This window comes from Ornithodoros turicata, chromosome 4 (genome assembly GCF_037126465.1).
Source record: "Ornithodoros turicata isolate Travis chromosome 4, ASM3712646v1, whole genome shotgun sequence".
NCBI classification, from domain to species: Eukaryota; Metazoa; Arthropoda; class Arachnida; order Ixodida; family Argasidae; genus Ornithodoros; species Ornithodoros turicata.
Genome location: NC_088204.1, coordinates 31,214,153 through 31,240,467, shown reverse-complemented (window position 1 = coordinate 31,240,467; position 26,315 = coordinate 31,214,153). Strand labels below are relative to the sequence as shown.

The window sequence follows — 26,315 nt, the reverse complement described above, 5'->3', positions numbered from 1 at the left end:
TTTCGATAAATTATAGTTCTATTCCAAACTCTGAAGTTTTCGTTTGTTGTCTTGACTGATGAATTCCGAAGACAAAGTAGTTTATTCTCATTATTGGGCGTTTGAATCCAGCGTTGATTAACGCGGGTGATATGTTGTCGCCGTGTTTGTATTGCTTCAACAACTTGCACAATCTCTTATTGATGTTTCCTTTCTTTGTATGAATGTTCTTGAATGGCGTACAAGACAGTATTAGATGAAAATCGTCCGGTGGTCCACCGCAGTTGATATGTTCGTTGAGTTTCAATAAGTGATGATACATCAGACCTTGTACAATAATACTGAACTTCTGCTCGTTCGACATCGTTGCAGAGACTTGCAGAAGAAAATAATTGCGTTGCCATGGTAGTGGAACATATCATGTGATAAGTTTTTATGTACTTTCCATCTCAGATATGTCCAATTTCAACAAATCCGTAATGAATCGTGCGATATAGACCGCTTGTATATGATAATTTGATCCGACTGCTTTGTTGATGAATGCAATGCCCATTGCAATGTTTACAATTACATCTGGTCTAGTGTATTTCAATCCTTCGTTAGCAAACCTCAAAAACTCCGCCATCAATCCCAGTGGCCCTTCCGACGTTGATGTGCAGATATTTTTATAAGTATTGTAGATTCGGCATATAAATTCTTGCACCTTCAGTTCTGTAGTTTGTACCATATCTCCGAATACGACCATGTCTAGGACGTATTCAAATGCAGCGATAATGGAATCGTTTCGGGGCCCTTCCTTTTCGAAGCAATTTTTTATCACATCTTCCCATGACTTATGGTAGCAAGTACAAAATCTGTCCATCTTTTCAATGTAGAGCAATTGTCTCTTGTGTTTTCAAGTGCTCGTCTACACTTAATTAACAGCATATCTATGCTGATTTTACTGATTAAAATTTTATTATCTGGTTTAGAATGCTATAATATCCACTTGTCGTGAGAATTGTTTTGACTCTGTTTCAAGTATTCACTCGACTGATATTCTATCAGTTGTGAAGTTATTACCTAAAATAATTATTGTCTTGCATATGTTTCAATTGTTCACTCGATTGGGATAAGTAAAAATAATCTCTGAGTTGGGAATGCCTCATATTTCTGAGTTGGGTTTCACATTTGATTTTTCTGTGTGGTTCATCTATATAGAACTTTTTGCTGCAAGGTATTACAAAACTTAATGTAATTAAATTTGTTTCTCGTTTTTGATTGAGTATTGTTGCTACCATTGAATAATTTGGACTTTCTCTGCATGTTCAATAACAATATCGCATCTGTACAAACTTATTCGACTTGTCAACCACTTTGACGAAAGATTTCCGTTTCAAGGAAAGGATGCGAAAAGCTGGTGATCTCCGCGAATAATATGAACATGTATTTGCGCTGCACAATAAAATATATCGCCTTTGAACTATCTTATCTGACCTCTAGAACGCCTTGTTTGCTGCACGAAGGAATATAGCCCCCAACCCTTTGAGTGACAAAGCATGGGAGTTGCTTCGTTTTGGTCATATAGATAGAGACATAAAGTCTCCCGGATTTTAACAAAAACAGATGAAAACAGTGCATATTTTCTATGTCTTGGATACCTCCATCAAGGTTTGTAGTGTTCGTTAGAATGAAAATTTTATGTTGGTCGATTTTATGATGGTTCAATGATTGATTATTTTCCTCTGTTGTTGTTTACATGCCACCGGTTAGAGTGTTCCTCTGTTCTTCAGCGTTAAGTCTGTGCTATGTTGTAATATTTCTCCTTTTGATAGATTGATTAGCTATCATTTCTTAATGTGTTGGATGGTGTGCAGGTTTGGCTTTCTATTAATTGTAGCTGTTGATTGTGTTGTTTCTCGTTATTTCCTTACGTCTATGCTGTTCAAATAATATGAAATTGATTAATTAAAAGTTATGTAATGTTGGAATATGATACTTAGATTCCCTATTGCGCTCGAACTGTTATGACAGATATTCACACTATTGCAATGATGGTTCTCAGGTATAGTAATATTAGACTTTTTATAATACAACTTGTAATTTGATTGTGATCATATTAATTAGGAATATCTTCTTTGTAGTGGTATCGATTTCATTTCCTCTTGTGTTCGTGTCGTTCTTGTCGTTCGTGTTTCGTGGTCTTCCATACATCTAACAGCACCCACCTTCAACAAATCAGAGCAGATATCATCAGAGCTGGTTGTTGGCTAGGAGCGTGCTATGTGGTGAAGTTCATTTTTAACATATCTATTTTCTGTGTTGGATTCATAAAACAAAGTAAGGTTTGTAGTGTCTCTTAGAATGAAAATTGTATAGTGTTCGATTAGATTATGTCACGAGGATGATTTTATGATAGTTAAAATGATAAATTATTTGTAGTGGTATAGATTTTATTTCCTCTTGTGTTCGTGTCGTTCTTCTCTCATGGTCTTCCAGGGTCTGTGCTGTTCACAATTAATTACATACATACATCAGAACTTCCCGCTATTGCACTGATGGTTCTCACGTATAGGAATATTAGACTTTTTATAATACAAGTTGTAATTTGTAATTTTGTTTGTAATCATATTGATTAAGAATATCTTCTTTGATTAAATGCGGTGTCCGTTTCTCGTTTTGATATGGTATTGTGTAGCTATTATTTCCCTACATGTTGGAGAATACGTCAGTTAGGTTCTCTATTAATGTTATGTGTTGATTCTAATTATTTCCTTATGTCTGCGCTATTCACTTCTAAGAAACTGACTAATTAAATTTGTGTCATATTGGAATATTAAACTTAGCTTCCATATTGTGCTCGAAATTACTTACATCTATCAGGTTCTCACCTCTCAGACTTTTTATAATAAAACTTGTAATTTTGATTGTAATCGTATTGATTAAGAACATCTTCTTTGATTAAATGTGCTACCCCTTCTGATTCATTGAAAACTTTTGTGTATAATTAGTTAATAAAAAATATTGTGTTTGATCTGTGATACCTATTCAATGCTATTGCATCATGCCTGTAATAAGTATATTCTTTGTTACGTGTATTGCATTGTGTTTCTTCTGCTTCAGGTTTTTGGCTGGGTTTCTCTCCACCACACAGAGTCACAGCATAATTCCTTGCGCTATTGATTTTAATAAATATACTTTCACTTGTAGTTCGTGTATGGCTATCCTTTGCATGTCAATACTTGCATGTAAACCGCCCACTGCCCAACTGTGCGCTGACAACGCTCGGACAACACTCCACACAGAGTCATAGCATAATTCCTTGCACCATTGATTTTAATAAATATATTTTCACTTGTACTTTTTGTGTATGGCTATCCTTTGCATGTAAACAGCCTACTGGACACCTGTTGTAGCTGAAAAAAAAATACGATTGAAGTCGGCACAGATTGAAAAATGACGAAAGATGTCGACCCAGGCTGAAAAATGTGAGCTGGTAAGCGCGCACGCAGCCCTCCGGCCACGCGCCACCCGCCGGTAAGCGCCTCCACCCGAGCGCCGAGCGCCGGGTGCGGGAAAAAATACGCGACCCAAGTCGGCCAAGGCTCAAAAATGTCGAAAGAAGTCGGTTCAGGCTGAAAAATATGAGAGGGTAAGCGCGCACGCAGCCCTCCCGAGCCTATAAGCACGTGGACAACCCTCCACATACGCGCCGCGCGGGGAAAAAAACGCACAGGGCTCAGGGTCAGGTGTCCAGGTTGTTAACTCTCACCCATGTTTATACGACACCCCCTCCTACTACTACTCACTTAACGGCTGTCACTGTAACATCCTTGATCCGCCTCTGGCTACAATTCTATGTGTAGGGCTGTTGTACCTATATGAGCTATATCGGTTATATAGCTGAAAGATTGATGTACGTCTTCATGACCTCGGTGCCTTAATTATGTATTGCAGATCTCCAGAATTCCACGATAGCAGCGCTTGAGACACTCGTGCTGAGATCTTTCCAGCTTGCATATATGCTATCAGTGTACACATCGGTGTTACAGATGGACCTGAAATGTTTGTATGCTGCTTTGGTGTCACAGATGTTTCGTGTTCCGTGAAATGCTACTTTAAATACATTTCTAGGTAGTTGTACTTTTCTCTTGTAGAAGGCAACATGCTCGCACAAAGGTCAAGGTAGAAAAGATATTTATTGTTCCGAAACATCCTCCCACAACACCTCGGTACAAAGCGCCAGCGCCCTCACAAAAACAACGAAAGTCGGCACGTGTTGATAACACCGTAGCTACCAGACACTGATAACAGTACCGCCGCTAAAACTCTAAATACTTTACTCTAAATTAGAGCTCTATGTTAAACATTTAAACGTCAAAACGTTTAAACGTTCTCCTAAGAAACGCGTTTTGTAACACGTTTCATAGATTAAACGCTGTTTAAACGTGTTCTATTAGATATACGTTCAACAGCACGTATACGTATTTAAAGGGACTATGAAATTTCCCGAACCCCCATACTTTTTTTCGATGGAAACTGTTCTTCCCGCAGAAAAACTACTATGCCACAAATTTTTCCGGACGAAATCGCTCCACTCTGCGAGGAGCGCGCGCTGGAAATGTCTCTTCCGCGTTCCTCCTCTCCCGCGCATATTTCCCTGCCAATGGTGTAACTGTACGGACCGCTCTTCGGTTCCCCGTTACGTCACCGGTGTTGCACAATGGCAAGTAATGCCGCGAGCTCGCGCTGTGGCTGCCGCCACTGCCGAAATCTGCCGATCGCGCGAAAGCTGCTGTCATGGGGATTTCCACTCCCGATGAACGCATACGCTGGATCCTATGGCGCATGCTCCTGGCGGGATTCCTCGGCTCGGCAACAGGTCACGATGACGTGTTGCTGAGCCGGCCGTGGTCGCGTCAAGTTACCCGTTATGTCTCCGCTCGGCAGCTCGTCACGGCGCGGCGCCAGCTGTCCTCCCTTCGCCGCTCCGTTTAAATTCGCTCCCGAGAAATCCGCTCGCGCGACGAAAATAAAATTTCGGTTCTAGACTCAGAAAAATGTCTTCTTTCGAACGAAACGAAGAAAAAAATCGTTTCATAGTCCCTTTAAACGTTGTCCCAGGATACGTTTAAACGTTTTCGTTCGCATAAACGTACAGCAGCACGTATGCATATATAAACGTTTTCTTAGGAGACGTTTAATCGGTTTCTTTCCTCCTCTAAACACTACAGCTTACTTTCCTCGAAAGACTTTGCGGGGTATCCTTAAAGTGGCATGTTACTTTGTTCCGCTCATTTGTGACCGTCTTATGTTTAATAAAGAACAGTCAGAGCGCAGAGCACGTTTTATTCCGTTTCTTCGTGGTTAATAGAGCGTTGCCACGACCCCGTTCGCAGCCTACACCGAACTTCGCTCCGCGTGCACTCTTGGCATTGGGATCGCTGACACCCCGAAAACGAAGCTTTATCTCATCGACATTGTCCGGCAGAATTACAACTCTGGGTGTTATCCTTTTCTCCATCCCAATTTTTTCATAACGTGAGAATTACAACTCTGGGTGTTATCCTTTTCTCCATCCCAATTTGTTCATAACGTGAGGTGTACGGCTCTTTGTGGGAATTCGCGTAAGCGCATCATGCCACAAAAGTCGTGTTATCCCTTTCTTCCCACTCTGGCGCAAGAATGATATCATTCGGGACAATGATTGGTTCTTAACGCGTAATTGGCAAATGTTCTGGTTTTGGAGTGCAATAGTGGGAACCAGTAGGAAAGAGCAGGCTACATGCTTCAGGATAAAGTAGCCGCTCAAGGTGACAATCTTCCGCGCTGGTCTTTTCACCAAAACACTACTCGCGTGAAGAAGTTAAATATGGAATTTTTAGTATATTCAAAAGATTCAAATGTCATCACCGACAATACGAGCTCGACATGTTTAAAACTGTAGTGAAACACGCGGGTTCATAATTAAATGTACGACGAAAATGAACACTGATAGGGAGGGGGGGGGGGGGCTTAAGAGCCAAATATGAACTGAAGTAATAAACTACTTATAAGACAGTGAGAAACTGGCGTAGTTGGTAATTACTGGTGCGAACCATGGACGCGCCAGGCATCACGGGGACAACTTCTGTCTCTCTCCGCGTATGCCTGGCGCGTCCATGTTTCCCATTAATAAAGATAAGAAGTTGCTTAAATAGCTAGCGGATGCAATCAAACAATCACGTGTTTGTGTCGTCCATGCGTTCGCAGGTATGAGTGATGACCGTCATGTTTTGGTTACTATTAATTAGATGTGTCATTTTAGAAACTTAGGAAGAACTTGAGGAGAAACAGGATACGAAGATTCCGAACGTACGGTGAAGAGGAAGGGGGTGTATGTCGCAACCTGCATGGAAAACAGGAGTGTCATGTGTCATTATCTAAGAAAACACAAGGTGTGGGGTGAGGTGGCCAACAGAACGAAAGCTCCTGTGGTCCGTGAGTGCATTGCACAGTCAGGCATAATCCATGTCCAGACACAGTGAGTGATCAGACTTATACTACGTAGTGTGTACATGTAGAGATGTATTGACTATTTATTTCTGCTCAGTGTATGCTTTTTGCAGAATAAATATCGGTATTTACTAGAGTAAAATGTGCATTTCTACGCATTATTTTTGTTCATGGATTCAGTGGGCCCAGCTGCTAAGCGGCCGGATCCCGGACCACTTAGGAGAGCGGACCACTGGATCAATTCCACTGCTTCCACTTCAAGTGGTACCATCGTGAAACTGGTTCCACTTTCAACTGGTCCTAGTCACTAAGTGGTCCCACACTCAAAGTGGGACCTGTCCAATAAACCTCTTTGGAGTCGTCCCACTCCAGATTTTTGACTGGGTTTGTATGTTTGTGTTTTTTGTGTTCCCCTTTGCGTGAGGAAACATCATAATTCGTTGCTTACCGACGATAGCTAGTTAAGAGCAACATATCTGGAAGGCACTTTTGTGTAAGCGAGTTAGTGCTGGTTCTTTCTGAACAATTATAGATCGGAGTATAACGACCTAGCTCATCCGTGAGACTTCGTGTCGCGACATTCGCGTGATACCCCCAGATCGTTGGAAAGTGCGCTCATACCCATAGCTAACCACATTGCCAACCTTCTGGTAAGCCTCTTCCAAACAAAACAGCGGAGAAGAACAACAAAGGACATTACGGCGACCCTGACAAGTGGTTTGGCCTGCCACGAAAAGCGGCTATCGTCGAAAAATACAACAGGCAGTCCGGAACGGAGCACTTCAACGGCAAACACATGAGTGTGGGCTTCAGTGATGTCATTTTCAACAACCACATACTGATATTGTATCCATGTTGTTCCATGCTTCGATGTTGGACGCTTTATGATTTTTTTGTTTTTGTCTGGAACGCAGAGAAACAAAACAATGTGGGAAGTGCATGAGGTATCAAGTAGTGAATCAGTACTTTAAAGGGGGTAAGAACTCCTATCTGCATGTATTTTGTTACGTGTGTAATATGTGTAATATTGTTCTCCTACGCTTCGTAATTGTATTTACAATTTATTGTACAATATTTCTCCTTTATAAGGTGTGGTGTACAGCGTTAACACAAGAAAAACACTTTTTTTTATGCGGGCGAGTAGACGCACCGTCATCCAGATACCTCTATCCATTGTTACATTATCTGAAGAGTTGTAGCACCCAATCAGACGCCAACGCGGAGGTACACATAACGTTCTGCTTTATCGCTCTTAAAAATGAACTTCACCACATGGCACACTCCTAGCCAGCCATCATCCCGAATGACAGGATTCTCGTTCCCGATTTGTGGGAAACGGGAGGAGGAGCCTATTTGGTAGCCATAATGCAATACATAGTGGCTCCACATAATACGCTCCGCCTCCCGTTATCAACAAATAAGGCGCGAGAATGTTGTCATTGGAGATGGTTTTCAAGCAGTATGCTATATGTAGTGAAGATACGGTCCTACCAGATTCATCTATACAAAAGGTGTCACAGCCAACAAGTTAAAATCTTCGTTTGGAGTCGACACAGTCGGCGCGCTAGCTTGTTAGAGTTCACAGCCCCTTTAAGTGAATTTCTGAGTATTTGTACCATCCATCATCGATGCGACCGTGGCATTTTCCATGCAAACAAAGAAATGACGCAAAGAACATGTTCTTTGTATCATTTCTTTACTATTGCCGTGGCTAGTTTCGGCTCATTTACTTTGCGAAATTCGACGTTTTATATATCGGAGTACGTTCGCTTCACACGGTGTTTAATAAGAACGGTGAATTTGAATAATTCTCCCATCTCCCATTTCACTGAAAGCATCTAATTAATAAGTTAATCAATGAATTTTAGCTAATTAGTCGTTCATGTAGTTTCAAACGCTGTCCTACAGGGTGTTCGCCTGGCTGTAGAACCCACCTGCTAAAACGGTATCTATATTGCTGTGCTAGCTTTTAAATAAAAATTCTGTAACAAAAACAACACAAAACAAAACAGTGTATATAAAAATATGACACACGTTAAAGTAAATGCATTTTTGTATGCGGGTGCCATGAACGTATTTCGTTATGCTCCTGTGCCTCCGTTCCTGACACACGCCAAAGCATTCTGTTTACTTTCTATTGACATTTCGTTATGTATGTAACCCAGTTACATCCTATGAAATAAAGTTTGTTACTCAACGTAACACTTTCAAACTTAAATAAATGAAAACAAACTCGAAACAAATTCGACATATATCATCAGTGGCGCACAGTAGCTTTGCAATCCCTTATACAATGAAATAGTGTCGCCTCGTTATTCATATTACTTTCTGTCAGACACAAGAGCAGCGTTTCGCAACTGCTAAGTAAACCACGGAGAAGTCCGCTGATAGACACATTATAGTTCATGTCATCAAAGTTATTTTTCATGTATTCCAATTGAGTGTATTTGCGAGAATATGCTGAATGATGGCAAGCTCGTAAAAGTAGTCATAGAAAGGTATTTGTTTGCTGGTGCGTGGCCCTTACTCCCGGTGTTACGTTTTTTTATGGAAACTTGGGGTAACGCAGAGAAACATCGCCGCTACCCGAATTTGTAGCGATTAGCTTCATTAAGCGATTAAATTTGTAGCTATTTTTCAATCTATAAACCTAAAATGTTGCAGGATCCCAATCCGATTCTGTTGCTCAAAAAATAGGAAGCGGGGCTACAAGTAGGACCGCTGTATTTAACACTGCCTGAGGATGAATGAAAGTAAATAAAACCGCTACCACACATGCTTTCCTGCTCCCGTTCCATGCCTATGCCAAAACGCGAAAAGAAGCTATGACTCACGTCTTTTCTCAGCCATCTTAGATTTGTCATCACTTTCTCAGTGTCTGGATCCGAGAGGCTTGGGTACGCAATGGTGATCTGAACATCTGGATAACTGACGTTAGCAAAACTTGAGTTGACGAACCAGTACACTTCTGATCCGGGCAGTGCCAACGGTCCTGAAGAATGAGGAAAAGAGAAAGACAAGCAGAAGTTGAACACGAAGAGCGCCAAATCACGACGAAAACGTACGACGAGCTTTATTTTCGTAATAGAAAGGTATAAGGCTCTAATCATGGCGCCAAACTAGACGAAAAATATCACTCATAAGTCTACTGTGCCGCCTTTCATGTAGTGCCTGGGCTGGATTTGGCGTTATTACGAGACTACGTTCCCCACATTAAATAATATCTAAGCCAACACAGTTTGCTTCTCGCAGTTTTAAATTAGCATTTCTGTGGCACGTTTCAAATCGCAAATATTATACATTATTGGAAGGGGTGTCCCACTGATTACTTGGCCATGCACGAGCAATCAGAGCAATGAATGTTTACCCAAGTGAACGTTAATATGCTCCGGAAAAGTGATTCTCCTCGCTGACGCTGTGACGGCAGAAGAGCATAGATTACACTTGGGAAAGCTCGAACATGTGAAATGAGCGTGGAAGGCAGTTGAGACGCATACTTGTTACCGGGGATGTTAATGTACTCGTAGTACTACTGTGACACAAAATATTTCCGAAGGGAAATGCGAATTTCCCGCGAAAAGTTGTGCACGCATCGGCGGCGATCTCGGCCAACTACTTCTCCTGTGTTGTGACGTAAGGTCAGGTTACGTTTATTATTGGCTGCCGAGAATTATCCGTTGGCAACGCGACCGGTCGACTATTTCAGGTTGGCGGCGCCAAATACAACTTATACAAAAAGAAAGAGAAGAAACCCTCTCGCCTCACTATTGGGTAGACGTTGCGTACTGGCAGTCGAGGGAAACAGGTTTGGCCGACGCTTGCCAACTACGGCAAGCAGTCTTACACCAACACCACGAGGTGTTTTGACCCACCAGACTGAAAGCCTTCTGGCCAAACGAACGCCAACTAGATACAGAAGACCTGGTTATTGCCTCCTCTCCCTCCTCCGCTACGTGGACATATAAAGTCAGAACTCGTCCGCTATTGTAATTCGCCGTTTTGCGAATTCAGGAACTCGCAAACGATTGCAGCTCGCATGGATCTTGTAGACCGGAATCTGTAGACAGAATGTGCAGCACGCTTTGCAGAAAATCAGTCCTGAGAAAGATATAGGACAGTTTTGCGCTTTATTTTAAAGTTTTTCTATTTAGTACTATAGGTGACGTCCAATCACTATACTCGTAGACGACGGTGGTTCGTCTCCATGGCTACGACAGCTGAGAGCACGTTAATGATTGGCTACCGCTATTGAAAACACGATCCTGATAGGCTGAGCTGGCCTTCCACATCTAGGTGGTGTTGACAAGCTACCACGCCAGCCAGCCACAGTACTACCGACACCGTCCCAGCGTGCGACCACGCACATCTGCCTGCTGAGCACTCCATCATCTCAGTCATGTCAGTAGTTCTGTAGAAGAACAACAGCTCCTCTACATGGTCTTTCGGAGCCACGGGCGCGATATGCGCTCAGGCGAGGTTTCCAAGGCGGCTCATTGGTTATCTGGCCTTTCCCTGCGCTCTGGAACTGCTACTAACTAGCCCGAACAGACGCGCGCACGGCCGCGGCGTTCCTTCCTTCAAGCTTGCGCCGTCCTTGGTTCTTAGAGAGTGACATTTTCCAGTTCTACTAGAGAGGGAATTCCGGAATACTCTCAACATCCGGCATGTGCTTTGTCATGTCTTCCACCGAATAATAGTCAAACTACGACACTAGTTCTCATCGGATTTTCGATACCGCGGTCGGTTGCCCAGCAGGAATAAAATCACACTATGGATGGTTTGGATGGATGGTTTGGAAATCTACTGGAAAGGGTTCGACCGTCCCTTTTTTGGGCACAACACGACGTTCAGAGCAAGAATTTCAGTTGTGTCATCTCTACGCGACAAAACATGTCTCAGTGATTCAATTATTATTTTTTATATTGGCTACTATTGAGCAGTACTCCTTACTCACGATAATTTTGATTCAAAAGTGCGCTGGCACATCCTAAGATACACAGACGCCCTCTTTTTCACCTTCTCTCTCTTTCCTTCACAACTAAGACTTCCTTACGTGAAATTAATCATCCAAAAATGGACTGGATGCCTCACTTACCACTGGAGCGCAAAACATATTCGATGTACGTTGACGATGCTTCGAACTGCAGCCCTAGTTCTTGTTCTGTCGTGGCAGCCAGTGCTTCGAGATAAGGGTGATCGTGGAGGTTCTTACCTACCGGCAGGTCCGCCACTAATGGGATCTACGAGCAAGAAATACACGAATTTTTATGGCGATTGGGCACAGGCAGAACCGTGTTTATCAGCACACACGTGCAAATACTCGGACCCTACATTAGTTCAGAGAAGTGGGTGGCCACACGTTACCTGATGTTTTGCAAGTTCTTCCCGCGGTCCTACTCCAGACACGAGGAGAAGCTGGGCGCTTCGGATAGTTCCTGCAGACAAAATAACTTCCCTTCTTGCGTGCACGACGTAGGTTTTGCCGCCTTTCTCATAAACGACGCCAACAGCGTTATTGTTTTCGAATAAAATCTGAAATCACAAACAATCAAGCTAAGATTCACTCCGGTATTGACTGAAGCCAACATTTAGATTTACTCAGCCGTTAAATTACTCAACAATGACAGCGAGTCATAATGTAGATGACGAACTAATGGGGCATCGTGGATATAGTATTTTTCTTTTTATATTATCATTCAGTGTCAGCGCCGCGAAGCAATCGTGGCTCTGAGCGGCGTATGCATGTGGGCTGATGAAGAGAGGAATGCAGGAAGAAGTGCGGGACAGGGATTAGTATGCGTCCTTGGCCGATTTCAACGAGAACTCTGCCGACATCCGTTTGGAAATGCCTTCGACGGAAAACCCATGAATAACCTCAGGGAGCACACCCAGTGGTAGGATACGAACCCACCACCTCCCAGTCTTCAGCACCAACTTCGCTACCACCAAAAAACGGGCGCCTTAACCCACTCGGCCATGCCGCTGGTGGTAAATTCTCCGCTCCAAGTCTGATGCCCGTTGTGTACCTCTTGTGTACCTCCGCAAAGGAGAAAGCGTCCGTCGGACGAGGTACACATCCGTTACACTAGAGCGAAGCCTGTAGACAGCGGGTACACAACCGTTCCGGAACGATGAAACTGCGGATTCATGAGGTACACAGAAGGTACTGCAAGCTGTACCTTTTGAACTCGGCTTGTACCTCGTGCCTTCTAATCTCGTATGGCATAAACTAACCTAGCGTTAATTTAATTACTTTTACTAATTAATTAATTTAAATAAATTACTAATTAAATTAATTACTTTTACAATTATAATTTTTGTCGATATGGTATGTCGATTTTTTTATATAATTGTTGTCGAAGGAAGTCAGTCTTTTTGTTTCCCAGGCATGGAACGCGTGACGACTTTCGGACCTTCGAGCTTATCAGACGGGCCTATAAACTTATTCCAGAAAGAGTGTCATGTTTTAGCTATACGGGGTGTGTTTTCTTTTAGGTGCCAGATTTTTTTACTAAAAATCTACGACGACCCCAGATATGCCATTTGGGCGTCTAACATACGTGGCCTCGCGGACATCTTTTATAGCCGGTGCACTGCGAATCGCAGTGCACCGGCTATGTGTGCCGCAAGGTCGCAGTCTGCGACCTTGCGGCACTGATGCGACGTAGCCGGTCGCATCAATGTTCGATGACTAATTAACTAAAATCCGATATTTAACTTATTAATTCACGAGTTTTAGGGAAATCTGAGATGGCTGGATTAAAGCCATCCCAGCTGTCGGCAATTTCAAAATGTTTCTGTAGTTCAAGATACGAGCAGTTTTTGTTCGCTATGCAAACGAGCCGCAACGAAATCTGTGCGCTCAAGCTGCGCCGGAAGGAACGTTCCCAACGTTTCCTTCGGATCGGACAACACGGACCGCATCTGCAACGGCGAACTGTTTATCTCTTCAGTGCTGTTGCACCCTTACCCAAAGCTTCGATGTCATGTACGTCAAAGTTATCGAAGGAAAAATGGGAACGTCCCTTCCGGCGCAACTTAAGCGCACAGGTTGGGTTGTGGCTCATTTACATTCATCATCATCAGTGTATTTGTTGTTGTTATTGTTGTAATAAAAAAACCTGTGGCACCTAAATAAAGATACCTTGTATATTAAGGCAGTCTTGTGGGGAGCACTGTTGAGCGTGTCACTTGTGCACCCTGCTCCGTGTTTTTCTAGATACGTGCTGAGCCCGCCCATCCTTCCGCCTGCGTCGATAACAACAACACGTGGATCTTCATAACCGGATCCTTCGTTGCTTCTGACGTCATTACACCATAGAAGATGCTTCATAGGGACTGACAACATAGCTCCGTTCTGCAGCCTTGTGGGTAGCACTGTTGAGCGTGTCACTTATACATGTTTTTCTAGGTGAGGAATTTTCACATACCACCTTCTGTAAATACTCCCCACCTGACGGCATCCTGTGTAGCGATCCTTTTGCGATGGCTTCTGGAGAATCGGACATTTGCCTAACTTGCCTGCAACCATTCAGTGAAGATGGTGCTTTTATGGTTTGCTCCAAGTGCTCGAATACTTATCATGCTGGAAAATGTTCGGGCGTTACTAAGACCACACTTAAGGCATTCTCTGTTGAAGAGCGTAACTATGGACATGTCCCACATGTATTGCGAGCAGATCAAGATCGAACCAGCCTTACGTTACTAGTGATCCCTCTCTGACAGCCATCATGCAGGAGGTTCTTCGAAACGGACAGAAAATGACTTCCGTCATCGCAAAAATTGAATCACTAGAGGACAAAATTAATTCCCTGTCTAACAAGCATGATGATCTTGCTACGCAGGTCGAAAGCAACTTGGCTTCTATACAAGCGGCTAATATACGCCTTGATCAGATCGATAATTTGGGTGATCAACGCAACGTAGAAATACGTCAGCTAAAGGTGCAGATAAACGAGCTTGACCAGTACGGCCGTCGTAATAATATCGAGATCCGTGGTCTTCCCTACTTGGCGGGAGAAGCCTTACTGGACGTTGTTAACGAAGTTGCTCTGAAATTAGAACTTCCCCCGCTGACAGGGGTGGGCTACGATGCAATGCACAGGCTCCTGTCTCAGTCCAATGCCCATGCACCTCCAGTCATCATAAAGTTCAAAGATAGAAAAACGAGAGATGCATGGCTTGGACAGCGAAGTAAACTGAAACTGAATTCTCAAACTGTGCGCAACGAACAAATCTTCCTATGTGAAAATCTCACGCTTCAAAATAAGAAGCTTCTGTGGCAAGCTCGGATGTCGGCAAAAGAGAAAGGATACCAATTCGTTTGGGTGCGAAACGGGCTCATCTTTGTTGGACGCGCAGACGGAACAACGGCCATTGAGATAACACATACTGAAGACCGCACGACGCTGTAGAGCGAAGCGGTACATCGTCCAATACTTCTTTGAGTTTGCTGTAATGTCTTACTTTTCATTAGATGACTTATCTAACGCTGTTTTTTCTTATCCTTTTTCGCTGCATCTTAATGTTCTCAGCCTTCCCAGACATTTAGACGACGTAAAAGCATTTATTTCTGGTTTAAAAAGTGACTTAAATTTTTTCGCAATGTCTGAAACATGGACTAAGAAAGCTCATGAACCATTCCTCGACATTGAAGATTTAACGCTGTATTCCTCGATGTGAAACGGGCGTATGATACCGTCAGTCGCATTTCCATCCTATACATGCGTCGTTTATAGGTCACCAAGTGGTGATTTCAATTCGTTTCTAAGTGCATTTGAAGAGTTGTTGCATATGTTGTCAATTTCTAAGTGTCATATGTTCAATTGTGTAATCGTTGGTGATTTCAATGTTGATTTGCTGAAGAGAGATTATGTGTGTACCTCTTATGTTGAAGTACTTAGTTCCTGTGGGTTCAATCAATTAATTTCAGCTGTAACCCGCTTTCACTGTTCTGATGACAGTAGGGGTTCTTTACTTGACCATGTGATCACTAATTTAAATGAGTCGAAGTTGGTGTATTGTTCTGCAGCCTGCGACATATCTGATCACGAAGTAATTTATCTTGGCGGTCGTCCACTTGCACGTCTCACAGAACTACTTCCACCCCGTACGTTTACGGACTACAATGCTGTTGAAGCTTGCCTGTCACAAGTAACTTGGTGCTTTGACAGCTTTAGTACTGCCCAGGATAAATTTACTTATTTTCTTGCTACGCTTTCTAATATCCTTCAAAGGTGTTCTCGTCCTGTCTTCCGCAGTAGGCGCGCAACGGTTAGGCAGCCTTGGATTACAAATGCAATCATGAAAAGCATTAAGCACAAGAATAACCTGCACAAGAAAACCCGGCTGAAACCCACGAATCGCGATCTCCGCGCCAGGTACAAGAGATATAATAACATCCAAAGAGACATCCTTCGGCCTGCAAAGCGTAAATATGTCTCGTCTAGGCTGGAAAGCTCTTCTGGAGATCCGAAGGGTATTTGGCGTACCAAAAAAAGCGTCCTGTCAAGGAATACAGAGAAAGCGGCACCTGGTGCGTGCCTACTCGCGCAGGATGGAGTTAAAACCAGCAGTCCAAAAGATATTGCAAACATATTTAATGATTACTTTTGCAACGTTGCTAGTCGTCTTAGTCCTCAGACTGATCCCCCTGCAGACGTCCCTCTTCCTATCTGTAACCCCACATCCTTCTTTCTGACACTTGCAAGTTGTTATGAAGTGATGTCTACTATTTATGGTCTAAAGCTACTTGCATCGTCTGAACACGATGGCATATCTTCCACATTTCTCAAAAGGTTCCGTAACTACCTTTCTCAACCGCTAGCAGAATTGTTTAACGATTTTTTTTTTGCACGGTGTTTTTCCCGAAGAACTGAAGATAGCTAAAGTGTCACCCATTTATGAAAAATGGGATCGATGTGACACTTCCAATTATCGTCCTATTTCCTTGCTTCAGACTGTTAGTAAGGCGCTGGAGAAGATAATTCTGCAACGCTTGGAGAGTTTTTTTAAAATTCAAATCAGCTGCTAAGTTCATCCCAGTATGGATTCCGGAAAAAGAAATCAACCATGCCTGCGTTAATTCATGCAACGGAAAAAATTAGAATGAATATCGAAGAAAAAATATTGTCTCTGGACATTTTCGTTGATCTAACCAAGGCTTTTGATTTAATTAACCATAAAATTTTACTTCAGAAGCTAGACAGATACGGCATTAGAGGCACCCCTTTAAAATTAATAGAAAGCTTTTTGACCCATCGGAAACAGTATGTCATTCAGTGTGGCTGCAGTTCCGAACTCGGAACGCTCTCTATGGGTGCCCCCAGGGTTCAATATTAGGCCCCTTCTTATTCCTCGTCTACATACATGACCTGCCTGGCTTTCTTTCAACTACTTGTTTCCTTTACGCAGACGACACCTCTATTTTTGTCGAATCTAAAAACCTCACAACACTATTTTGTAAAGCGAGCTCTGTTCTCGATAAGTTTAACTTGTGGCTATCACATAACAAACTTATTGCTAACTTTCAAAAAACGTCGTATATGGTATTCCGACCGTCTCAAAAGAGCCTGGATTTCACTATTTGCGAAGGGCGAACTTGAAGGGAACAATATTATGCTGTTATTTTGAGGCGAACACACACGGCAGGCTAACCCATGTTTGCTTTGAGCGGTCAATTAATTGTGATATGCTTTATCACGGAAATTTTTCTTTTTTGTCATGATGCTGAGGAAAGATTTCGTAACGTGCTTGTGTGGATGCAAATGCTCCAGAGGCACATTGATATTTACTGATCTACTGATTATCTTTCAACCTTCAGGGAAACGTCGTCAATTTGTAGGTAGGACCTCCAGCTACCAATAGAAATGAAGCAAACGACAAATAAATTGACATGTTCACAGTCCATCTATGTATGAGTCTTAAATTTATACTCGGATTGACACGATGCCTGTCAGGCAGAGAATTGCCATTATTGAAATGGCAAGAGCGGGTATGTCTCAGCAGCAAATAGAGTCAATTATGCGCTGTCGGGTAAATAATAAACAGGATTGTCGTGTCCTACAGAGGTTAGGATAGAGTAGAAGATGATGAAGGTGGAGCTACGGCCCCCGCAACGACCAAGTTGGAGGAGAACTGGACTGTGGCTGCTATTGTGGACGACCCGTTCCTAAGAGTCCGCGAAGTTAGATGCGAGCTGGGCCCCACCGCTAGTGGGACTGCCGTGAGAAGGCGTCTGCACGAAGCCGCCCTAAACAGCAGTGTTGCAGAGCTCAAACCAGCGCTTGATGCCTAACGCTGAGAACACCGTCTCTGCATCGCAGCGGCTGACGAGGAATGGAGAGTCCAGGACTCTCGGCACGTCGTTTTCCGCGACGAGTCGATTTTCTGTACGCGGTGGGACCCGTCGAAGATAGTCTGGCGCCCAGACTCTTTACGGTAAGCCGCATTCCCCTGGCGCTCACACCGCGTGTCTTCTACTCAGTGTGATGTCTTGTTGCAGATATGTCGAGCGCTATGTGTGCGACGTCCACGCCAGTGGGCGCACGTCATCAACGTCTGGGGCCCCCTCACAGGATTGAGGGAGTACTAACATCAGCACACTACTGCGTCATCATAGAGTGTCATGATTCCTTACGTCCTGGAAATGCCCTTTCCTGAGGACGTCTACTTGTTCCAGCAGGACAGTGGCTTAGCTCACACTGCTGGTGCCACCCACGAAGTTCTTTTTGCGTAACACATTATGCAGCTGGAGTGGCAGCCGTGGACACGACCTCAATATTGTTGTGAATGTCTGGGGAACAATGAAGTTCGAATTCTGCACACACCCAGGGCTGAGCACCGTCTGAAGGAACCAGCTGTGGGGCGCCATCCTGGAAAAATGAAAGCGCCTGAGGGCACACCACAGCCCTCGTAAGCTCGCTCTATATATAGCCCCCTGAGCAGATAAGGAGTATAAAGGAACGCACGAGTGGACCCACTAGTTTTTGACAGAAAGAAAAATGGCAAGAAATTTAAAATGGATTTCCAAAAACATGTAAAGTAAATAATTTTCTAAAATGTCTGCAATTCTCATTCCTCGTCAGCATCAACGTAATCAAACGAAAAGCCCCGACAGCCTTGTTGCAAGCTCATTTCAATTAAGTTGCATCGTTTCTTTCTCTGTGCTTCGTTATCGTCCTCTCTGCACGAGAAACGATATTCCTTTTGCAGCGGCAAGTTATCTCACTGCCGCTCGAACAAGTGTCAGTGTCGGAGCGCGCCTTGGGGACAAAATTGCTCCAGGAGAGTACGTTAGGGTAGGTAGGAGTCCCCCGTCGAGAGGAGGCGCTCGTGTAACATGTGCCCAGAGTCACCGCAGTGGAGTGCAGCTGCAGCTTCGACAGTTTCACCACGAACCCCCCCCCCTTCCTGGGTCACGTGATCATCAGCAGCGAATGGTGAAGTCAGGGCCGCAATTTGGTGCCAAAGACGCGCATCGGATTGATGGAACTGCGCATGTACGCTGTGTGTTCATCCTTACCGCTTTCCCGTGCTTTCTCCCCGTCTCTTCGTTCTCGGCGCTACGCCGGTTCTCCTGCTAATATAATCGGGAAGCTGATAATGAAACCCCATGTACACATGAACAAATTTATGAATGCGGTAAACTTAAACATATGCTCACAAACACGAAAAACGGAAACCAACTAGTTCCAAAAATGCCATTATAGCTCCACACAATGATCATGGAACACTGCAGAACAACACAAACGTAAGCAGGATTGACATACGCCTACATATGACTTTCAATCGGACATATAGTCCGTCTCGGCATTCGTCATAGCATCCGAAGGCGTAGTGCAAGGACTACGCCTTTCACATCCAACCTCATAAACAGCTGTGGAACTCTATGTCATCCTTTTCTTTCTGCAGCACATAATTAATTTTACCCCGCGGTTATGGGCAGTCTTCACTGACTCAAAATCCGCACTGCAAGCTATTGAAAATCCTGGCATACGAGGCTCATCCACACCCCTAGTGACGGATCTCTTAATGACCTTGTGTACGAAGCAGGATACAGGTTGGTTCTTCAGTGGGTTCCTGCCCATTGTTATGTCGTGGGGAACGAGCAGATCCACAGCGCCCCAGAAGGAGCTCCCGTATCGGCAGTGACCGTCGTTCCATTCTGCTACGCCTTGTGGCAACCCTGGCTTCCCGCTAATGGACAACATTCTCCCCCATGCTATGCTAAGCAAGCACTTGATCCAACGCTCGCTCTTCGCATGCCACGAAACACCGCTCGTCAAGATGCTGCATTAATTCATCGAATGGGACTGAATGGGACTTTTACGGCTCAGTGTCATTACCGCTTGAGACAAGTTGACTCTTCCAGATGCTGTCAGTGCAGTGCTCTAGACTTTGGAGCACGTTCTTCTTCATTGCCTAAACTACCAACCTTCCCGAACCGCACTCATGGGGTATCTTAGTCATCCGGCCTTTTGCCCCTTCTCTCTCTCAAAATTTATTGGTCCCTGGCCGAATGAGGCTACCAACGCTCTGCGCTTAAAGCTCCTTTGACCTTTTTGGATGCAATATTGCATATAGGACTTCGATCCTTATTGTGAAGGGGCTCATTATTTCATTCCCCACATCACCGCCAGCAAAGGCGTAGAGTATCGCCCCTCGCGATGAAACTCCCCATTCATCATCTACAAATAAAGTCGATGTTGTTGTTGTTGTGAGCGCCGCGGCTAGCGCCCCACGCACGCGCTGCGACGTCTGCTCTTCACAGAGGAGGCGCCACGCGGACGAATGCAGCAGGAATCGAGTAGGCGAGCTGCCTAGTTCGTATAGTTCTATACAATTTTTTTATTAATCAAGCACCCAACATTTCGATTTACAAGTGGGCTGTAAAAGTTAAACCAGTGAGAAACACGAGAAGTAGAGAGGGAGCGCACACAGAACGGTGCGTGTATGATTGCTGGTGGGTTAAAAAGTAAATGTAGTAGTGCTTACTGGTAGTGCAATTGTATCGTGACGCATTGCCTTTGTGTTGCGGGTTAACTGGTACACTGCTGTGAGCTCGGACAGAGCAATGCTGGCAGACTTATTTTCAACATGCTTCAGTACGGTAACAGATCGATTCACACTGCGAATGCGGTGTGCTGACAAGTACCGCCGGCTACGTAGAGTGCTGTCCATCTCATTAGACTTCCTTTAAGTGTTCTTCATGGTACTGTGCGCGTGAAACAAAGGATTTTGAGAACAGAAGGTAGCAGGACCACGCCACTTCATCAGCGTGGAGGCAATTTGCAAGTGTTCATCCATTTCTCCTTTCTCTCGCTAAGGTCAGTATCTGGCCACTAAGTACCTCAACGCAGACAACAGCAGTAAGCTATTAGTCATGCATTTCCTGAAAAAAGCAGTTTTATGGGAGATATAAAAGTGGTACAGTTGAACCCGTTCGCGAACCGGTACGGGGGCTGCGAACCAACAGTCCCAAAATTCGCTGTCACCCCCCCCCCCTCCTTCCCGCGGGCGCGCTCCGCCACTATGATCAGCCGCTATGCGGTACACAGTATGTGAATTCAATGGGATTCACAGGATTCATGGGATTCACAGTATGTGTTACAGTATGTGAATTCAATGGGAGACGGCGTTTATGCCAATTCACAGCTAAACAAACTAAAAATTTTAAGATGTCATCGTCTAATACAGAAGAACACCATGCAAAGAACCCCTGGAGACATGAAAGGCGCTAGCAGAATATAAACATAGTGCACCCTGGCCAAATGAATTTTAGTGCATTGCGCCTATGGGGATTCCGTCGATATTTGCACAGGGCCCATGTTTAGACTACGATTTTTCGACAATGACAGACAAATTCTGGAAATGTCATCGGTCAGTACGTCCTCCAGGCCACATAACAACAACGGTACGATGTGTGAGTGTTAATCCTGGTGCACCCAGGGCCTTCAAAGTTGCGACTCAGACAGGGTTCTCCCCAGTGCCGGATTTAGGGAAGGGCCCCGGGGCCCCCACCAGTAAAGGTCTTGTCCAAGGGAAATCTGTTTTGCATGCCTGAAACGCATCCCTGAAACAGGAACTTGGTAAAAATCTGTCCTCTGTCCACGCATATCGACCCCGAATAACAAGATGGACATAGAATACACGAGGGAGCCCCCACAGCACAGTGCCACTGGGCCCCCACCACTGTAAATCCGGCACTGGTTCTCCTCCTAGGCGCTCGACGGACTAAGTCCCAGTATTATCGTAATACGCATGTGCTGAGACTGTACGGCCGATCTGAAGGAGTTCGAAAGGCGGACGGTCATTTTTTTCCGGATCTCCAACAGAATAGACAACTTTGCGTTAAGCAAGTAATATAGAAATGATACCGTTTTGTATTTTATATCGCTTTTATATTAAACTTGATAAAATTGTCCATTTCGAGTGTCGTTATGGAGGCGATTTTGTCAAACGCGACCTCTCAGGGTGCAACACAGGAAGGAGTAGGGTGCAACACAGGAAGGTACGGAGTTCAAACCCCGTGATATGACTTCCACATATACATATTACAAAATCAGCTTAGGACATCTTTAGTATTATTGTTATACCAAATGATATTAAGCCCCGAAGTTGATGAAATTGGCCACTTGGCCATTTCGAGTGTCGTTTTGGAAGCGATTTTGTCAAACGCGACATTTCAGGGTGCAACAGGTGAACAAGGTACGGAGTTCAAACCCCGTGATCTTACTTTCAGATATACACATTAGAGATTCAGCTTTGGACATCTTTAATATTATTGTTATACCAAATGTTATTAAGCCCTGAAGCTGATGGAATTGGCCATTTGGCCATTTCGTTTATTATCAGAATGTACGGGGTCTTAGGACAAAAGATGTAGTGTATTTTAATGAAGTGATTGAATGCTGTTTTGATGTCATATGCTTGATTGAAACATGGTGGTGGCCAGGTATACCCAGTCTCCTTTTTTCCTTCGTCTTATACTGTTCATATGCCCGATCGCTGTCAAACTCAAAGTGAGAGGGGTGGTGGTTCACTTATTGCTGTCTCATTTCAATGTGTCTCGTCGCTCTGATCTGGAAATTGCACCGGAATGTGTTTGGGTTGAATGTTGCTTTCGTGATAACGACAGAATTTTAACAGGTGTGCATTATTTTCCTCCGCGTTCTAATGTAACTGTTATTGAAAACTATTTACTTGCAATACGGCAGAAGCTTATGAATGTTAATTCCAAAGTTCTAGTTCTTGGTGACTTTAATGCTCCTGGTGTTGACTTCATGAATGACAGAGTGTCACGTAATTGTTCTGCGTTTCATCTGGGTAATGTTCTTCTTGATTTCGCCCGCTTTCATCAACTAGCTCAGTTGAACAACATACCTAGCAAGGATGGTAATTTTCTAGACTTGTGTTTTTCAAACTTTGATGTTTTTTTGGAGTGTTCAGTTTCGCCCATTGTTCCCGTTGACACTTACCATCCTCCCCTCTCTCTTCTGTTATTGTGCGCGCGCGTACGTTCATTGTCATCTACACCTCGACTGGATCTGCGTAAGGGATATTATCTTTACTAGTTTGAACCGCACCGGCTTTCAACAAACATAACAAAATACAGTTAACGTTTCGGGTCCCATTCGGGTCCCATCATCAGAATGACGCTGTCCTGGTCGTCACCGGGTATTTACGTAGAAGAGGAGCGTAGCATTCTGGGAGGGGGCCTGGTTGTCGATTGATAGCTTCTTTTGTTTTCTTTATGTGCCATGACTCCAGCTGTCTCCTCACCCCCCATTTGTTCTTTTTCGCCAGAATGCATGGGTTGTCAAGGTCTAACACGTGTCCTGTTTTGCGCGCGTGTTCACACAGTTCTGTTGGGTTTGTTGCTGATTTCTCGATATCTTTCTTGTGTTCCTTCATTCTTGTTCGTGTCTTCCTTCCAGTTTCTCCGATGTACACGGCAGGGCAATCTTGACAAGATACCTTGTATACAACGCCTCGTTCTTCTTCCGGTGGTGTTCTGTCCTTGGGGTGGCTTAGTACGTTCCTCAGTGTTGTCGTGGGCTTAAATGCAGTTTTAATGTTCACCTGGGAGAGCACCCGTCTAATTGGTTCTGACACACCTTTCAGGTAGGGGATGGTAACGTACATGGGTCTTTCTTGATTACTTTCCGCCTGTTCCGGGCGTGTATTCATCATTCGGTGGTATGTATCACAGATAAATTGCTCGGGGTATGCCCTTCTTCGTAGATCCGCTTTGGCCTTTGTTATTTCTTCATGTCTTGTCTGATGATCTGAAGGGATCTTCATGGCACGTGAAAGCAGGGAACGAACAACCGATCGCTTGTGTTCAAGAGGGTGCCCCGAACCATAATGCAGGACCTGACCTGTGTCGCACGGTTTTCTGTAAACCGAGGTCTTCAAGTTTCCGCACGGGTCTCTTTGCACGAGGACATCCAAAAAGGCGATCTTTTTCTCTTTCTCCTCCTTGCACGTGAACTGGATGTTAGGATGAATGCTGTTCAGCTTGTCAAAGAATGTGTTGGTGAAATTCTTCTTAATAATCACAAATGTGTCGTCAACATAACGTCTGTAAAAGGTGATGAATTGTCCTGCGTCCTCTAAGGCCTTGTCTTCAACAAGCTCCATGACTAAGTTGGCAATGGTCGTTGAAATTGGGCTGCCCATGGGGCATCCGTCGGTTTGTTTAAAGAACCTGTTCTTGAATTGGAAGAAGGTTTGTCCGAGGCATAACTTTAAAAGTTCTAAAATGTCTTCAACTGAAAGATCAGTGCGGTCTTCTAAGTCAACGTCAGCTCTCAGCTTCGTTCGAACTACGGACAGAGCTACGTCAATGGGCACGTTTGTAAACAGGGAGATGACATCAAAAGACATCATGACGTCGCCATCGTCTATGCGGATGTCACGGATGAGCTCACAAAATTCCGCAGAGTTCTTCACCGACCGGTCGTTCTTGTACATTAAAGGTGCCAACAGTTCAGCCAGGAATTTAGACACGTTATAGGACGGTGCACCTATGAAGGACACAATGGGACGCAGAGGACAATTGTTCTTGTGAACTTTCGGTAGGCCATATATCTTCGGTGTCGCTCCGTCGGAGGTGAAAAGTTTCCAGTACAGACTGTCCGTAATTAGTTTCTTAGTTCTGAGATCCTGAGTGCGGCAACAATCTTTCTCTCAGATGCGGCTGTTGGGTCACCCGATAGTTCGCTGAAATGGGAGCGGTCTTGAAGGATGGACTCCATCTTGCTGTCGTAATCGTCACGATTCAGTATCACAGTCGCTTTGCCTTTATCGGCGGGCAAAAGAACAATTGTATCGTCGTTGCGAAGGTCTTTTAGAGCATTCTGTTCAGCTTTTGTGATGTTTTTAGGCGGAAGGTTTGCCTTCTGTAGTATGCCGATTACTTTGTTCCTCGCCGCTATGGCTGCTGTTTTATCTTTGACTTGCCGGAGTCTGTCTTCTACTTCCGACACAATCTCGCTAACAGGTATGCTTCGGGGAATGATGGCGTAGTTCATACCTTTAGTTAGCACGGAGGTGTGGTCGTCGTCCAGTCGTTTGGAAGAGAGGTTGATCACAGTTGTACTGTCGTCCAGCCCGGAATGTTTCGGGCAAAGCACACTAAGCTTGTGCTGGTGTGCTGCTGATCGCCGTTTGTGTTCAAGTAGCTCCGCTTCCTTACGTGCGATGATGATCCTGCTGAAGTCGTTTATATCCAAAAACCGTTGAATGTTCCTTTCAGCGGCGTGAAGTTGTTTCCTCGTCTTGAAGATGATTTCTTTGTTTTCTTGAGTGCGGGCCCTCAGGCAATTCCTTTCGTAAGATTTGGCCAGGCGTCGTCCGTATGCTGTGTCCACCAGAGGTTTGCAACGGAGAGCAGGAGGGACCACATGCTGGTTCAGACACACTTGATTGAAGCGAAGATGGCACTGGAATCTGATCACTTTGGTCGCTAGGTTAAGGTATCGACGAGCAGCGGCCAGGGCAGCGTCTCCGTACGTATCTCGAACGTATCTGAATATAGTCCAATTGCCGGGAGTAGACATCTTTACTAGTTTGAACCGCACCGGCTTTCAACAAACATAACAAAATGCAGTTAACGTTTCGGGTCCCATTCGGGTCCCATCATCAGAATGACGCTGTCCTGGTCGTCACCGGGTATTTACGTAGAAGAGGAGCGTAGCATTCTGGGAGGGGGCCTGGTTGTCGATTGATAGCTTCTTTTGTTTTCTTTATGTGCATGACTCCAGCTGTCTCCTCACCCCCCATTTGTTCTTTTTCGCCAGAATGCATGGGTTGTCAAGGTCTAACACGTGTCCTGTTTTGCGCGCGTGTTCACACAGTTCTGTTGGGTTTGTTGTTCTTTTTCGCCAGAATCTGGGACCTCTACTGTTTAATATTTTTATTAATGATCTTGTATCCTGCGTTAAACATTCCACCATGCTACAGTATGCTGATGACTTCAAAATAATGAAAAGCATAACCTCGCCTTCTGATTGCTTGCTGCTTCAGGAGGATGTTTACAGTGTTATTTCTTGGTGTACTTCTAATATCCTCAAAATCAACACGTCAAAAACTAAAGTTATCTCATTCAAGCGCAAGTCTCAAGTAACCCGATTGCAGTACTTTTCTGATGGCGAAATATCCCGAGTCGACACCATTCGTGATCTCTTTGATGCGAAGCTTCAGTTTCATGAGCATGTGAGAGCAATTCGTTCTGCTGCTCTGCGTATGCTTGGTTTGCTCACCTACAGCTGTAAAATGTTTTCTTCTCACACGGTATTTCTTTCTCTCTATAAAGCTTGCGTCCTTCCTCGACTTGAATGTGCGTCAGTGGTATGGGA

The 26,315-nt window shown here is 44.3% G+C and overlaps 3 protein-coding genes across 3 annotated transcripts in view; 1 reads left to right on the top strand and 2 right to left on the bottom strand.

Annotated features, from left to right (window-relative positions):
- LOC135392286 (glucose dehydrogenase [FAD, quinone]-like) overlaps window positions 1-10,819 on the bottom strand; it is a 40,506-nt gene extending 29,687 nt beyond the window's left edge. The window contains exons 1-2 of the mRNA XM_064623003.1: window positions 10,789-10,819; window positions 9,288-9,445 (exon numbers count right to left, since the gene is read on the bottom strand). Of these exons, the coding sequence (XP_064479073.1) occupies window positions 9,288-9,445; window positions 10,789-10,819 (189 nt within the window). The remainder of the gene's footprint in view (window positions 1-9,287; window positions 9,446-10,788) is intronic.
- A 3,364-nt stretch (window positions 10,820-14,183) lies between these two features.
- On the top strand, window positions 14,184-14,867 carry LOC135392285 (uncharacterized). The gene has a single exon (XM_064623002.1). The coding sequence runs from the start codon at window positions 14,184-14,186 to the stop codon at window positions 14,865-14,867; it is 684 nt and encodes a 227-aa protein (XP_064479072.1).
- A 2,837-nt stretch (window positions 14,868-17,704) lies between these two features.
- LOC135392284 (uncharacterized) lies at window positions 17,705-25,517 on the bottom strand. The gene is made up of 3 exons (XM_064623001.1): window positions 24,668-25,517; window positions 23,835-24,482; window positions 17,705-17,841 (listed from the first exon to the last, which is right to left on the bottom strand). Exons 1-3 carry the CDS (start codon window positions 25,515-25,517, stop codon window positions 17,705-17,707), a joined length of 1,635 nt encoding a protein of 544 aa, XP_064479071.1.
- Between the last annotated feature and the right edge of the window lie 798 nt (window positions 25,518-26,315).